Consider the following 17259-nt stretch of genomic DNA (forward strand, 5'->3'; position numbering starts at 1 on the left):
GAACAGTTTGGTCCTATGCAGGTAATAGGGCAAAGCTTTCAACATCCAGCCTGTGGCAAAGCTTCTGTTCATGTGTGGGACTTCGGGAGGGGGCGTGGGGTGGGCAATACCATCAGCACGTCGGCTAGCGGGACTCGACCCACGTCGACTAGCGGGACTCGACCCATGTTCCTGCCTGAGGTTAACACAGACTTTCATTTGACCCCAAATCAAAGTCTTTGACAATCTCAGGCAGAAACTTTAGTTGAATTCTTAAAGTCATCTTATTTGGAAAAAATGTGGTATAGAGACAGAGGGGTTAGGATCTCGCCCACCCTTCTGGCCAGTGTAATCACTACCAGAAAGGCCATTTTCATGGAGAGATGGAGGTGGAAATGTGCTTCTATAGGCTCAAAGGATGATCTCGTTAGCAACGTGAGGACAAGATTCAGATCCCATTGTGGACCTGGACCCCTCGCTTGGGGACAGACCAGACAGGCCTTAGGGCTGTCAGGTGAGAAGACGCCTGCTGACCTTCCAACACTGTGGGGAAAGACTGGAGATGCCTGCTAGGTAGACCTGAAGCAAGCAGACAGCAATATCTAGCATCCTGACCGTGGGGTGCCAAGATGCAGGAGTTTGCCGTATGGTCTTGGTTGCATCCAAAAAGGAGGCGTTTCTGCTCCAAGTGCTAGGGGCATCTGGTGGCTAGACAAGAACTTGCCCTCAGGTCAGACACAGAACCAAGCAACTGGCTGCGCAGAAATATCTCAAGCATAGTCTCAGCCTTTTCTGGTGTTGAACTTGAAGAACTGACAGCCTGAGCAGCTGTGAAGGATATGGGATTCCCCGGGGCAGAAAACGCTGCGTGTAGCTGTCAGAAGCTGGGCTCAGACCATTATGCAAACAGCTAATCCAGAAGCCCAGAAAATGGGTGGCTTTAGGCAAGGCCATCGATTAAAGCAAAAAAGATGCTTCTAGCATCCACTAAAGTATAAGGGAAAAAAATGGCGAGTTCAAACAGAGAGAAGCGGGACAGGCAGCCAAAAGCTTTGCCCACAAGACACAAAATAGAAGCCCCTTGGGACATCATCATGAAGGAGTCGGAGGGGCCTGGCATCAGGTCAAGGCACCATGCCACCCTGAAGGGCTATGGGCTACTGCAGAGAGAAAAAAGCACTCTCGAAACACACTTCCTGGGAAGGCAAAGGTATGAGAGAGCAAGGAGAGAAAACACGGCAAACCATATGGGTCCAGCAGGCTTCTTAAGACTCAAGGCCAGGAGGACGTCCGTAGCACTGCCTCTAGCCAAGTGGTGAGGCCGACTGAGGAGCACTGCCCTTTATCCCCTTGGGCGGTGGCACAAGGAAAGCAGGGCAGAAGTGCACTCTCCACATAGCATGTCCTCAAAAAGCCTTCCAGTGAAAGCTCAGGAGAATCAGACATGCCCACAAGTTAGAGCACGTACCTGGACGATTATGCAAAAGAAGAGGCTATCCTGCTCTGAGACTCATCAACACGTTTCCCCCGAAAGACAGTTACACGCAGCATTTTCACCAAGAAAAGCAAAAATATTTCAGTGCAAGAATTCATCCAACGTACATCGTTCTAACAAATAACACGTGGTAAAATATAATCCTCCGTGACTATGCAAGGCACTGGGCCAAGATGTTCAGAACCATCATTTCAATGCTGATGTTCAATGTTTTCTGTACTAAGTAAGAAAAATCAAAGGAAATCAGAAGCAACTGCTGGTGCATTAATACACTTAAAGAAGCTTACGGAAAATCCTCCTAACAGTTAAGCAGGTTTCTGCTTGACTAGTCCAGATAAGGGGCTATTGGGCAGAAGGCTACTACTCTAGGAAGATGCTTACTTTTCAATTCCACTTTTGCTCAGAAACGAATTCATTCAAAGCTGCGCAAGCTCATGACAGCATTAGTTGTATGCACAAAACCACATGAATTAAAGGGACCTCAAGGATCTTCTGGATTCCCATCCAACCCCTGTACTGATGCAGGACACATCTAAACCATCCTAGGCAGATGACTATCCAAAGAAGGAGGTCCCACCACTTCCCCAGGCAACGTGATTCATGGTCCCACTGTTCTCACCAGCAGAAACATCACCCACATCTCCACTCAGAAAATCATCCTTTTGCTGGTGCTGAAGTTCAGTCAAGGCAGATAAGCAAAAGGTAGGTCCTCAAAGAGCTTAAAGACAAAAACTGAATAAATACATTTTTCTATTCCTGTAGGACAGTGTTGTTATTTGTGCTTGCTGGTAAGAGCCAAGAGATGAGACAAAGCTGATCTCCTCCTCCAAGCAGAGGACCTCAGTAATTTAATCCCAAGAAGCATGAATAGCCAGCAAGAAGAAAAGAAATAATGGATACAGGTTACTCACGTCCCATTGCAAAATAACTGTATACTAGAGGCTGCACCGAAGACCAGAAAACACCTAAGCTTGAATGTGATCTGGTGAGTATGATCAGGATTGATAAGCCTAGATACTTGCTTATTTTGGTTTCCGAGTGCCTCCTAAGCATTCATCACAGTGTGCTTATGAAGAATAACACTAAGATCTTCATTTGGGAGGTAAGTATTTGAAATGCACAAAAATTAAGATGTAGAACAACCAATGACAAACTCAATCGCCCAAGGCCATACAGGCAGTGTGAACTAGAGCCCTGGTCTTGTGTTTGAGGCATAAGACCAAGCTGTTCTCTCCACTGGACCGGCTGCATCTTTGACAAAGGTAAAGTAGAGGAACGCTCAACAGACCGTCATCCCAGCACTGCACAGTTTGATCAGCGAGATTTCTCAAGACTGGAGGAAACCCTCCTGGATACGATGCCTTGCAAAGAACAAGGTCTGCTGGCTGGTAATGAAATCCTTCACGTGAACGAGAACGTTATAGCAACCCTCTGAAAAAGCACGCTCTCAGAACTGAAATTAAATTAATTTCTCTGCTAATGTGTGGGATGCTTCAGAAACGCACAGCTTACTCATCTTCATGGCATTGGCAAAAGACATTTGCCATTTTTTTTTTTTTTTTTTTTTAAAGAGGAGCTAAACATCAAACAGGCACCAAGCTCAAAACCATCAGTCACTGTACTATGAAGAGTCAGTGGATTAGGAATGAGCTAGGGAATTCCTCACTTCCAGGTGACCCGTTTGAAAACTTCAGTACAGGTTGCTAGCAAAGCAAAGCTGTTGGCACATCGCATACTTTTTGGGGAACTGCTCATCTACTTCAGCTTCCTAGACTTTTGGGGAAAACCTGCTACCCAGGTAGGGGAAATGCTCAATATTCCCCAAGGGCTGCCCACTGACTGTAATATGTGGAGAAGCTGGGTGGCTCAGGATAGGTTGGTAAAGGATCTTGGTTTGCACGAAGGTGGCAGCAGGTGCATCTACACGAGATGCTAAATGCGCAGTAAACTAATTCTACCGTGCATTAGGGCATTGTGGCAAAAGCCGTGCTAATGCACAGTAAACTTAGTCTACTGCACATTGACATCACTAAAAAGGCATGTGCTGCATAGTAGCACCAGTTAGTCACAGTGCATGGAGTTATTACAGGTACTAAACGTAATGTGCAGTAACTACAGCGCATGAATGCACATGCAGGCGTGCACAGCGAGTCCAAGCACGTCCTACACCTCACAGAAGCAAATCAGAGTAACCTGGTGCTCTTCAATTGAGCGGGCACACTTGACATACCGATCAGTGGATTCAAGATCAGTAATGGAGGGGTTAGTTATCCTGGATCTAAAAGACAACTGGTTGATGTTACAGAGATCCCCATCCATACAACAGTGGATGCCGACTCTAGATTGAAGCATGAGATACGAAATACTGCAATATAGATGGAGGAAAGGAGTAGACCGCTTAGGGCACCTTTTCTAGCCCCCTCCCCATACGAGGTGAGCAGAGCAGATCCTAAACAGGCCTGCTCAGTCACGACTCTGCTGCCAAATTGCAGGTTTGTCTCTAATTCCAAGTGCAAATGACCACCCCACAATCATCACCTCTGGGCAGAGCCATGATCGGGGCTACCGGAAATCACCAGCGCCTGGCCCCGCTGCCACTCGCCAAAAGACCGCCTATTAAAGAAAAATGTCTGCTTGTGCCTTCTTTTAACGTGGGGACACAGCATCAGCAACCACGTGAGACCGCATGGGAAAGAAACCTTAATCCAATGGCCAGGGAAACCTAGACGACCAGAGGTTTCTATTCCACGGCAGCCTGCGTACACCTCTGCAGACACCGTGACGTATGCTTTCTTCATCTGCCTGCTCTGCCTTCAACAACTTGTTCTTGGATTGCTATTAGTCTGCTCTCAACCTTGCCACCAAGGGTGACCCTACTAGGAGTACAGCCCTGCAGACAGCATCGCTCTCGTGGTCCCTGGGAGCAGACAGGCCTCTCTACCGCACCAAGATTATGATCCAGGGGAGAGGCATAAAGCAAGTAGGGGAAGAGGGAGGGGGGCAAAAGAGTTAAGTGAGGAAATACGGTCTAGATGACGTCTCCGGATGGGGGTGCACAACAGAAGAGCAGTTTTCAACAGTTTGAAAATTGAAAGGTTTTAGTTTCATTAGTTTGAAAAACTCCAGGGGGAAGAGTGAAAGCAACCAGCTTACTCTGAAGCAAAGACCATTTAAATTAAATACTAGAAATATCTAACTCTAAAGACGGTTAAACCACTTGGAGCAAGCTCTCCGACCAGCAAGGCCACAGACTCCCTTTCATTGGAGGTTTTTAAAAACATCTGCCAGAGATGGTCTACGATATACTCATCCTGCCTCAGGTGCAGGAGGAAGGATGGAGTCGATGACCTGTTGAGATGGCAGCATCAATCCATAGGGCAAGAAGGTGTTTAATTACATGGTATACATGAAACCAAAATTTGGGGGGGAAAAAGAAGATTCCCGTTTTAACAGATGATGAGTTCCAGCTGTTTATTCACATCAAGACTTAAAAAAAAAATATGAGTGCCTAAAGCTAGAATCTCAAATCTTTATCATGAGTACCCTGAAAAGAGGCCTGATTTTCAAAAATTATAAATACCCTGTAAGAGTCTGAACAAGACTGAGGATAAGGCTGATCCCAAGAAGGCCAAAGAAGAACGGTCATTAATCACCTTCAGGACAACGGTGATGGGCACAGAGATGCATTCAAAAGGGGACTCGTGCTATTTAAGTGACTGTCCAGTTGGCAGGCTGTGGGCAGCCGGAGACGTTGACTCGAGGCTCCCAGTCCAGATGCCCCTCCCCACATCGCTCTGCCGAAGTCTCCGGGGTCCCCTCCTTCCTCCAGCTCCCATGACCTGCTGCCAGCCCCGAGGGCCCGGGAAGCCTGCAGCTGCTCCGGAGCTGGACAGCTCCAAGCTAAACAACCCTTCTCGTTTCTGGACTACTGAACAGGACAGAACAGAAATGCAACTATTTAATTTCCGAGATGAAGATTTCAAAGCCAGTCTATTTTGTAGAAAACTGCATCACACACACAAAAAATTCAAAGGAAAAGTTACTTAAATTCCTTAGGGTATGAATAAAAAGCAAATAAATCAATGTAAACCTTGTATATAAAAAATGAGAAGAAAATTTCACATTACAGCTTCCTACCAAAAGTTGCAGCTGTAGAAAAACGGACAGAGATTCAGGATCTGAAGATCCACGTCCAGGACTCTGAATAGTGCTTTCGGCACTCGAGTAAAATCTACAAGCATGAAATGGCTGTTCTGTATTACACAATAAATAGAAAAGCTGCACAACAACTTTGCTAGATGTACAGACTAGTACAGAAAGGGGGGGGGAAAGAAATTGGGCTCAGCTTTCATTAACTCAAAACTCACTTAGACTTGCCCACACTTGAAAATTATTTTGGATTTAAGCAGAGCGTGAATTTAATGTGCAAGAGCTATTGTTAATGGACGCTCTTGTCCCTGCCCACCACACAAAGCTCCTGTGGAATAACCTACTGCAATTAATCTTCTGCAGAGGGAAAGTGTATGAGGATGATGGTTCAGTGAGTCATTCACAGCCCCTTCAAGACTCAAAATCCTAGTTTGATCCCAGGGGCAATTAAGCTTCATTCTCATGAGATGGCTGCAATATTGCAGAGACCAATCAGCTAACAAATGATGGAACAAATCGCAATTTTTTTATTTATCTGTGCCCCTATTCAAATGCATCTAATGCCAACAACCAGAGACAAAAACCTCTGCTGCCAGAAGGCATTTTTCTTTCTATAACGTGCATACTTAGTCATTACTCTTAATTGATCAAATCTTAAATTAAAATGTTACTCTTTCACTGACTCATGATACTGTAGGATCCATGCATAATACTTGCATGAGTGCTAATCCCTTCTCAGGTGGGAGGCTAGATGGCTCGAGGGATTTATAAGCACTAAGGAGCTTTCTGTCTCTATCATTGGTAAAAATTCCTACCTAGACCATTAGCAGAAGTCCCTATACCTAGCTCAGCAGTTTATGTGAAACGAATTTGCCAGCTCAGATCAATGCCCAACATACACACTACTACGTTACCAAAACCAGCGTTGGAGTCAGCACCCCTAGACGTCTGCAGACCACATCAGCAGAAAAAAACAAGGTATGAATTCAATCTTGTGTGCATGCCCATATGCGTTAGGAGTTTTAAACATGCCCGGCAGCCTGAAGCCCGTCCTGCTTAAAAATGAAGTTTATCTAACCCCAAGTGATCCTTTTTCTCTGACCTTACATAGCGAAAGCTCATGCAGATGGCAAATATTATTCGGTGAGGAAGGGACCCTAGTTATGCCCAAGACCCACTAAAGAAAAAGCTCTGAAGCACATGGTAGAAATGGCCCCTCTAGTGACATGGGCCCATACTACCACAGCTGAAGAGGCACGAAACAAGGAGGTTTGCAACTAGCACCCGTCTATATCCTACACGAGACGTTACTGCAGAGCAGTCAAATCCTTCAGGCGGGTGGAAGCAGCTGTAACATCCAGCAGGCACCGAGGAGGGTATCGTACGTATGGGGAAGACATGGCATGCATGCATGCATCCTCAGGCAGCAGGTTACCACTTACAGAAAAGAGAACGCACCACGTCCCCTGGGTGTGCAGAAACCCAGATCCACAAAAGCCTGCAAGTCTTCCTGCAAACTGGTTCGGCACACTTCAGACACTTGAGTAATTTATTCAAACTAAAGTATTATAGACAAAGAACATGTGCAGTCTCTTCCTTTTACACTGCCAAGTAACAAGGTTTAGAAAGCTCACATTTTCAGAGATGTCAGAATACTTCACTACTTCTACACCAGGGGTTGGCAACCTTAAAGACCCAGCTGCTGCTGTGACCATCCGATTCCCTACACAGCTCCCCCAGCTCTGTGCCGAAATCTTCTCCGATGCCTCCCTATTGGAGCCTCCACTTACCACTGCACCAATTTCAGGGAATTTCCATCACCAATAGCAATTGGTAGTCCCAAATTCTGCACTAAGGGGAAGTGCAGGCTGCAGTAATGGGATGGGAAAACAGCCCTGGGTGGCTGCCTGTGGGACACTGCGTAAGGGGTCAGCAGCATGCGACAAATACATGGCACAGGCCAAAGAGAGACTGCCCCTGAAGCTGACCCCTGCCACCTTGGGCTGGCTTGTCCCCACATGGAGCCCACACGCCGTAGGTCACAAACCCCCTTCTAAATCCTTGTTTCAGTAAACAGTTACAATGCATTTGACTAAAAGCTTCTCAATGAACAATTTCACGCTATAAAATAAATCATCAACTCTGACAGAGGCTAACAAAAAATTGACACATCGGTTTGAAAACCAGTATGAATTTGAAAGAGTTTAAAATGACTGATTCCAAGCAAGCTAGAGCCATGTCCACCCATCTGTTTCAAATGCGTTATACAAATGAGCCAGTAGTTTTACTGTTCCTGAAACTTTTTCCTGGTTATTCAGCTCCAGGCCCACGTTAAACACCATCTGGAGTGTTGAGCTACTGACGCAGGATCATCAATACTGCGCACAGGTTTCTGCTTCCTACAATACACGTACCTGGCTGTGGAAATGAAACCAATATGGGTGCATCTCAAGAGTGACGATAAATTAAGCTTTCAGACAAAGCACTAAAAGTTATCAAGAACAGAAAAAGTGAGAAACAAAACACCATTGTGCCCCTACCTCCTGAAGCTGCACTCGCACTTTATTAATGGCTCGAATCCAGTAAGCTCGTGCTGGAGGGAAAAGTGGGGCTTCATTTTCATCAAGGTACCTTTAAAAATGAAGAACAAGAAAACAAACTTTTGAAACAGCAAAGTACAAGGTGAAAAAGATTTGCACAAAACCTGTAGTTACTGGAAAGGAACTGGAACCATAGAAAATGAGGCTGGAAGGGACCTCATCTAGTCATCTAGTCCAACCCCCTGCTCCAAGCAGGACCAGCCCCAGCTACATCATCCCAGCCAAGCCTTTGTCTACCTGGGTCCTAAAAACCTCCAAGGATGGAGAGTCCACCACCTCTCTAGGTAACTTGTTCCAGTGCTTCACCACCATCCTAGTGAGAAAGTTTTTCCTAGTATCCAACCTCAACTTGCCTTGCTGCAGCTTGAGCCCATTGCTCCTTCTGCCATCTGCCCCCACTGAGACCAGTCCAGCTCCGTCCTCTTTGCAGCCCCCTGCAGGGAGTTGAAGGCTGCTATTCAATCCCCCTCGGTCTTCTCTTCTGCAGACTCAGTCAGCCCATTTCCCTCAGCCTCTCCTCGCCAGTCCTGTCTCCCAGCCCCACAACCATTTCCATTGTCCTCCACTGGACTCTCTCCAATGTGTCCACATCCTTTCTGTAGTGGGGGGGACACAGCTGGACACAGGATTGCAGATGTGGCCTCCCCAGTGCTGAATAGAGGGGAAGGATCACTGCCCTCCATCTGTGGCAGCACTCCTACCGATGCAGCCCGGGATGCCGGTAGCCTTCCTGGTGCAGCACAATGCAGGTTCAGCTGAGGATGCTCACGAATTTCCAGGAGACAATTAACAGTCCCAAACAAGCTCTGGTAAGAGAGAGGCCTACATAGTGCAGCTCAGGATAAGGGGCAAGAGCATGAAACAGCTACCAGGTGAAAAAAGGACCTCCTGAGTTTCTAAAGAGAATGAACGTTTGGCTCAAGTGCCTGGTCTTTACTGGCCTGTGAAGTGCCGGACACTAGACAACATAGGACTTATCAGTCAGAATTTAAAAAAAAGAAAAAAGTATAGTTCAATTATTCTGAGAAAAGCAAATTGCTGATCTAGGAGGAAGCAGCCAGTGCAATTATCTAAGAGGCAAGCCCTAGGAGACAAAGGACTTAAAAAAGAGTTTAGCACTTTTTCCACCAGTCCCATGTACTTGCTATTGCCATTCTGCATTCACCACTTACCTCTCTGCAAGTCCTGCACTGGCAGCTTGGGGTTTCTCAAGCTCGGGAGGTAACTTGGGTGTGGAAGGGTCCTTAACTTTCTCTTCCTTCTCGCAAACTTTTTCCTTCTCTGCTTGGCTGTCAAATTGCTTGGGCTCCTCCTGCCCGTTGTGCCACTCCTGGCCATCCTTCTGGTAAGTGCCAGGACTGCAGTAGGAAGGGTTCAACTCTGGCTCCCGGGGCTCCTCTTCTTGCTCAGAGCCGTGGGCACTCTCCTGGCAGGGGTCCGGCTCGCTGAGGTGAGAGCTGCCCTGGCTAACGCTGCACGAGGAGCCATATCTACTACTGCCGGCAGGACTGTGAGAGAGTGGGAGAGGAACATGTCAGAAAAACCCTGAAAACAGTAAGCATGATGCTGTACAGACGTTATCACCAGGACAAACCTAGACCAAACCTCACTGAAGTTCTAATTTGCTATCAAATCCCGATACCAAACAGCTGAAATCCCTGAGCTAGTCGGAATGACACCTGACCTACTGAATCGTCTAGAAGCCCTACGAGAACCCCTGGACTGCGAGGGGCTGCTGAAGACTACAAGAGCAGGAATATAAATGCACTGCCTACCCGTACACTGCATACAATAATCCACCCACCGTACATTGAATTGTAGCAGCAGTCATCCAAGCAATATAATATTCCCCTCTCCTACAGAAATTCAGCCAGAAGTTGACAATGAAGGTATTTGAATTGCTGGATAGAAGCAGAAACGTAAACACAGGAATTATCAATAAGTGCTCATCTTCCGTTATTCTGGATGCTCTTTGCTTCATTATTATTTTTCCTGCTGGCAGGTTTTGTCACGCAGCCTTTTTACACTTGGCTGCCACTGCAAAAAGTACAGTCATTTTTTATCATTAATACCAGCTGGGCAAGACTGCTGCCCCTTGCCATGTGTAGAAGGACAACCATTCTTAGTCAAAGTAGCTCCTAGATCTGAGTCTAATGCCATTATTTGAAGAGCTGTGCCTCTGTCAAAAAAAAAAAAAAAAACAAAATACAAAAAACCCAGCAAGGCAGTAAGAGGCCCATTCCAGTCTTATGTTCTTAAAGTTTACACAGGAAAAAAAGAAGTGCTGTGGTGGAAATTTCAGGGTCAAGCTCTCCCACAGAAACCATTAGTAACTGCCTTGCACCTGTGTCTACTGCTCTGCTCCGCCCTCCAGAGCAGAGATTCCCAAGCAGGCGCCGCAGCACCCCGGGGTGCCCAGAGATCCTTTCAAGGGTGCCACAGGGTGCTGCACAACGAGCGTGCTTAGGTGTGTAAACATGATTCACAAGACTAAGCCAGAGATTTCGAATGGGAGCTCATACTGGCAAAAGTATTCTGACCTGCTGTGATCTTTCCGAGTTCTTTGCAAAAGAAGAATTGCTCTATTCTGTTTCTGTACTCAGGAGTGAAAACAAAGAGCTGGCATTTTCCAAGGATGCCTCGAGTCCAAAAAGGTTGAGAATTATTGCTCTAGGGCAAGGATATTTTGGCCTCAATATGGTGGACAAAACATCAGTTATTCACTGTGGGAAGTGATTTGGGCTCACGAATCATGGTCATGGCCTCAAAGAAAATTATGGCTGGAATGGCATTCAACAGGTCATCTAGGGCAGCACCCTGCAGGTGTCCAAGCAGGGCTCTCTCCGTCCCCTGTCCAACCCAGACAAAACCTTATTTAACCCGGTGGTTCTCTAGCCTGTCCCCCAGACAGACTCAAAAATGTCAGCTCAGTTTTCCCTCTTTTTTGCCTACAGAAAAAAAGAGAGACACGTTTCTAGTGCAAAGGACTCAAAAAGACACAACTATGGATTTGTTTGAAGTCTCTGGGTTTATCTTGGGAGCTGTGTCTGAAAACATAGTGGGTGCCTGTGCACGGGCAGCGCGGCTGCTCCGACGCGCCGTCATTGCAGCCCAGGAGAGCAGATCCAGTGAATCGCGTCTGCTGGAGCGTGGCAATTACTGCGCTCCGGCGTCTCGTGCATCAGTGCCCCCACATTTAAAAAAGGTGGCGGGGGCGCTTCATCTAAAGCTCACAGGGACGCCGATACACAAGATGCTCTGGGCCCTTTAATTAGCGAGGCTCTTGGGGCCGCTCTAATTAAAGCACCCCTCACCACACACACTCCCCTGGCAGCACCCTGGTTGGGAATCACTGGTCCAAACACCTGAACTGGGCAGCTGGAAGCTAACCAAGGACATCTCAGACGGGCTAAACTGTTCACGAGCCTTTAGTACTGAATGAGCAGCCTCGGAGTCCGATGTCCTCTCTGCAGCGCAGGTAAATACAGGACACGAGGAGGGCGAGTTCCCTTTTACGGCCCCCTGGCACAAGCTGAGCAGATCTCTAATCTTGAGAAATTAAGGCATCATTAATTTGGTGAATGCACGGGGAAAAGTGGGGATTCACAAATGACTGCAAACCTGCACCGCCTGGCGCTGCCTGTGTGCAGGTTTCACCGAGGCTGATGTATTAAAACGTTAACCTGTAATACCTTCATTGCCACCTCTGGGAACATTTGAAAGCTTGAAGTGACCTGAAAGCAGCTTATATATTTCAGTAAAAGCTATTCCAATGCCTAATTACGCTTCTCTCATATGATTAAAAGACCTAACTTCTGCTTTAAAAGATAATTTCAGTATTTTCCCCTGATGTATTATCAAGCGTTACTTTTTAAAACGAAAATACAATGTGATCATCACTAAACAAGGAAGCAAAATGAAGGAAGCAAACCCAGACGTTTATCACACACAGAATTAAATTGTGAAAGACAATTGAAAGCAGCGCTCAAAGCAAGTCTTTCACAGAGACAGAGCAGAACGAGTGCACAGGGAAGCTAATTACATTCTTAGAAAGACAAAGAGCTGAGGAAGTTGAGAAAATGATACTAGGGCTGGCTGTGTAATCTAGTGTCTACAAATTACTAACATCCTCTAATGTCAACTACTAGGAATGCTACAAACCACTGCTAATAATTAGGGGTAGGGTTGGACTAGGAACAGTAGCACCAAACCGGATAGCTACTGCTGGGAGACGTGCATTATAAATGGTCCACTGCTTGAAACCATTTATTATGCTTCTTTTGTAACTGGCCTGTTCTCATTCCGCGGTCCCATGCTATTCAGATCGGCTGGCTGCGTTCCAGGGCGGAGGGCTGCTGCGTTAGGACAAAAGACAAAATCACTCTCGTTTTGTACTGACTGGCCCTGCTCGCGTGTCAACTCTTCCGGCTGTTTTCCCTCCGGAGGAGCAGGGGATTGACTGGAAACTCTGCTCTGCTGCTCTGCAGACTCCCCAGCACCATCGTCCCCCCGCTCTGCGCTCGACTCCTCAGCAGCAGTGCCGGGTCCGCGTGGCTCTTCACACCGTTCGTGGGTCACTGTCCCAGCCTGCTTGAAAGACAAGCCCAAGTCCACATCTGGATCCGTCAGTGGAGCTGGGAGAACAGGCTCCCAATTCTCTTCTGCACTGACTCTTCCTGGCACCGCGGCGTCTGGTTTCGATGAAGCCTGCAGTAGTACCTTGGCATCCCTCTTCACGCCGGCCTCCTTGCTGTCTTTTTGCCAAGGGAAAGAAAAATCGAGCCGCTTGCCAAAGAGAGCTCCTTGGACACTGTCTGGCTTACTCGCGCTCTCTTCAACACCTCCCTCAAACAAGGTTGAGGAAAACTTCTTAAAACTGGACACGAGACCTGGCTCAGCCCCCGGTTTAGTTGCAGAAGGTGGCGGCTGTGAGAAAAAGGCCCCAAATGGCTTTCCACCATCAGCCGATGACATGAAACTAAATTTTGGTATAGCGGGTATTTCGAACACAGGTTTGCTGCCGCTTCCATGTGTAGGAACGGCGGCTGGTTTGTTCGGTTCGTGCCGGCTGCATTTGGAGCTGGCTCCTTCTGCAGCCACGTCGCGAATGGGTACGTGCTCCCTCTCCTCGGCAGGAAACCTCGCCACATCCGGAGGCAGGAAACGAGCACCCCACTCACCCGGAGCGCTAAGCTCTGGTTCAAGGGTGCTAGTCACATAAGCATCCCCCCGACTCTCTGGAGTGACCTGTTGTGTGCTCCTTGGATCCAGCTGGCACAAGTCTGTACCTGCTTCACCAGTGAAAGCTGCAGGTTTGAGCTGCAACCTACTTGTGTGCTCAGCTAGAGAGGAGCTGGCATCCACTTCGTGAGTAGAAGCAATTTGGTTTTCTATAACGTTTGCAAGGGCTGTATCTAACTGGTGCAAACTGAGCTCCGTCTGGTCAGCTGGCATTGCTTCTTCCATGCCAACTGCATGATCCAGATGTGGAGGGCACGAGTCGGCATGCCCAGGCTCCTCCTCGGAGAGCTGTGCATGTGCATTCAACTGCACAATTTCCGGGGCGTGATGTTCTCCTGAAACCAACGTTTCTGAAGCTTGCATTTGAGGCTCCTCTGGACTGGTTGCAAGCCCCTCATTTTCTTCAGTCACATAGAGGTCGAGGCTCTCTTCTCCTAAGCAGCGAGCATGAGTTTGCTTCGGAGAAGCGCTGGTATTTACATCAGACAACTGGGCGGAGGGTATTTCTTCTGGCTTTTGCAAATCTTCGGCAGGAATCAACTCCACGGTGCTTTCTTGAGCTCTGGCAGCAGGTTTAAGATGCACATCTTCTCTAGGTGCTTCCTTTGTGCCTTTAAAGATGCCAAAGAGCTCACCAGTGAACGATGGAGCTGGCCCGCTCGGGAGAGAGGAGAAACCAAAAAACGAGGAGGTCCTCTGCTCAGCGCTGGGCGCAGCTGGAGCCAGAGGCTGGGAGAAGAAACCAGAAAGGGATTTTGGAGGTTTCATTTTCGACATGAAGCTTGAAAACATTTCAGCTGGAGAATCCAGGACCGACTTGTCGCTCTCAGGCTCCTTAGGCTTATTTGGGAAATGAGGTGCATCCGGTGTTTTGGGGAAAGGCTTTTTCTCTTGGACCTGTTGCAACTTAGCCCCATGGGTCTGCCTCGGTAACTTCGGCTCAGGCACGTTTGTTGTTTCTTCGCAGACTGCCACCTTGCATGAATTGCTGGTAACAGTCGAGTCATTCAGATTTGAGGAGTCGCTTTTGCCATTCAAGACTAGACCGCCATAAGCCTTTGCAGGGGCCTGCTCCTCGGCACAGGAACGCTCTCTCCCGTTGGAGGGAGGCGCAGCATACCTGTCCTGTCCTGTGCTGTCCGGGAGATGCTGCTTTTGCCCTGGGGAAGGAGACCCCCCACTTTCCTGCAGCTCTGGACCTTGAAAGCAGGGATCACGAAAACCCGAATGAGTTACTGCAGCTCTCGCAGGCTCGTCAGCGTTTCCCACCCCGAGCAAATACTCGGTTTGCTCTGCTACAGGAAGAGCAAATTCATTGCCGCTCCTAGGGCAATTAGAGGTCTCTTGTCCGCCGGTCACTGCTGTCACGATATCAGCAACCTCTTTCTTATGGTCTGTGCCTTTTTGTCTGGCAACTCTGCTATCAGAGTCAATGGAAACACCTTCATTCATAAATGGCTTTGCATTTGGTTGCTGAATAGGTTTTTCAGTGCTTTTTTCTGGCGTGGTTTGTGGCTTTTCATCCAGAAACGATGTCAAACTGAAGAGGCTAAAGCTGGAACTGCTATGAGGGGTATTTTTCTTGGCGGTTGAGCCACTTGAAAAGAAGGAGGGAAGCTGAAATAGCCCTTCTGTCTCTTGCTGCTTGGCGCTGGGGAGATGATCAGCAGGTGCCTGCGTGTCCGATCCAGCAAAGAATGAAAATATGCTCCTGCTAGCCGACTGTCCTTGCTGCGGTTTGGAGGTGGTGGTACTGGACAGCCCAAAAGGCAAACTAAATCCTGATTCTCTGGGTGTCTGATCTGGCTTCCCTGATTTTGCTTTATCAAGCACGTCACCCTTAAAATGGTCTTCTTGGTGCTTTGGTGTGCCAACTGGTGCACTGTCCTGTGCAGGGGGCTGACTTTGTAGACCAATTCTGGGACTGGCGTATGCCGATTTTTGGACCGTGTTTTCAGGAAGCGTGTGTGGACTCTCAGCGTTTTCCCCACCCATTTGGGTGCTATAACTAGCAGAGAGCTTCTTGTTCAGACCTCGCGCTCTCACCTCTTCCGCAGAGGATGACAGACATGGCACGCTGGTGCTGGCCTGCCTGCCGGACTTCCCAAATTTCTCTCTCAACTCAGCAGGAGCTCCCCTGTCTTTCGGTGGAGCTGCAGCATTTGCTGCTGGTTGAGAAGAGGCAGCATCTCCTTTAAAGAGATCCCCCAGGGACCCAAATAACGATGAAATGCCTGAAGTTTCCTTTGGCTCCTGAAGTACTTTTTCAGTTTCAGGGATGTTTTCCTTCTTTTCCAAATGTGGAGGGGGCTGTGGTCCTTTGCTCACCTGCGTTTTAAAGAAATCAAAAAACCCTGCTGTCTGAGCGTTATCGGGTGTTGAGCTCGAAGAAGAGTCTTCTCCCAGACTAAAGAGTTTCAGAGCACTTTTAAATAGCGTGTCCTCCGATTCGGTGCCAGACTGGGTCCGATTTGCCTCGGGCTTCTTGTGCACATCACTGCCTACTTGGGGTCTGAGAGGACTTGAAACTGCAGTCATTTTAATGGCATTATCAGCTTGGTGGAGCTTGCTTTCAGGAGCCACTTGGCTTAACTGAGAAGATGATGTTGCTAATCCTTGCTTTTTCATTTGGATGTTTCTATTCTGAGTAAATTCATGCTTTTCATTTCTAAGAGACTCCAAGTTACCAAATTCTGATGCAGCATTTCTCCCCCATTCAGACTTAATTGGAAACTTCTGCCCGGTGTGTGCATCATCCACTAATTTTCTATTTGATGTCAGTGAAACATCACTTTTCTGTCCCAATAATTTTGACTGTGCATCCATTTTCTTATTGGCAGAATTGTCCAAAGACTCAACGTCAGAACCAGCCGCCTTTCCAATCAGACCACCCAAAGCAGAAAATAAAGAGGCGACTTTGTTCACAGCTGGCTTTTTGTCTTCTTCAATCTTGTCAACTTCTGTTGCACACTCAGCACGTACAAAAGGCTCAACCATTTTAGCAGAGGATTTAAGACTATGGAAGCCAAAAAATCCGAAGCCACTCCCAGCCGTTGTAACAGGGATGGTTTTGACCGTTTCTTTAGTCTGGACCTCTTCATTCAGCAACCAAGACGGTGACACTTTTGGATGCATTCTGAGGTCCAGGGTTAGGGACGGTTCTTCCGAAAAATACTCGGTTTCCTTTTCAGGTCCGAAGTCTACTTTGAGTTTTTGAAGTTTATAACCTGAAAAATCTAATGGCTGCTCTCTTTGGTAATAAATCGACTCTTCAAACATTTGTGAGAAGGTCTCCAAGTTCATGTTCATTAGCTGATCACTTCTTTGCAAAGCTACAGACAAATCCAGAGGTTTATTTGCCTGATAATTATCTAGCGGTTGTTCTTCAGCAAACCAAAAGAGTTCGTCTTCATTGTCAAGAGGGACTTTAAACCCACAAACAGCAATTGTATTGTCTTCTAACACAGAACTTGGGATGGAGCCCACCTGAAACTCAGAGCCCCAGTATTCTTGGTAGCAGTAGGCTTCAGGGGCACACACATAGACGCACTGTCCAGTAGGATCAGTGAGCAACGAATAGACGTACTGACCATCGCTGTACATGTAATACCCACAGTCACCATCTTCTGATGGCCACCATACACCATGCTCAAGCAACGTCAACCAGTTCTGGTACTCCTGACTGTACGATGAATAGACAACGTTTTCTTCCATGCTCAGAGACTCTTGGTCAATCAAGGTCCACACGTTCCCATCACCGCCGGATGAGCAGCTTAAGTCCATAGGCAGCTCTTC

At 47.5% G+C, this 17259-nt stretch overlaps 1 protein-coding gene across 5 annotated transcripts in view; it reads right to left on the reverse strand.

Annotated features, from left to right (window-relative positions):
- UNC13B (unc-13 homolog B) overlaps positions 1–17259 on the reverse strand; it is a 257459-nt gene that overhangs the window by 165683 nt on the left and 74517 nt on the right. For all 5 annotated transcript variants that reach the window (XM_025207487.1, XM_025207486.1, XM_025207488.1 and 2 more), the window contains 2 exons: positions 9396–9731; positions 8164–8254 (listed from right to left, as the gene is read on the reverse strand). In XM_025207487.1, the coding sequence (XP_025063272.1) occupies positions 8164–8254; positions 9396–9731 (427 nt within the window). The remainder of the gene's footprint in view (positions 1–8163; positions 8255–9395; positions 9732–17259) is intronic.

Source organism: Alligator sinensis, unplaced genomic scaffold, assembly GCF_000455745.1.
Source record: "Alligator sinensis unplaced genomic scaffold, ASM45574v1 scaffold783_1, whole genome shotgun sequence".
NCBI lineage: Eukaryota > Metazoa > Chordata > Crocodylia > Alligatoridae > Alligator > Alligator sinensis.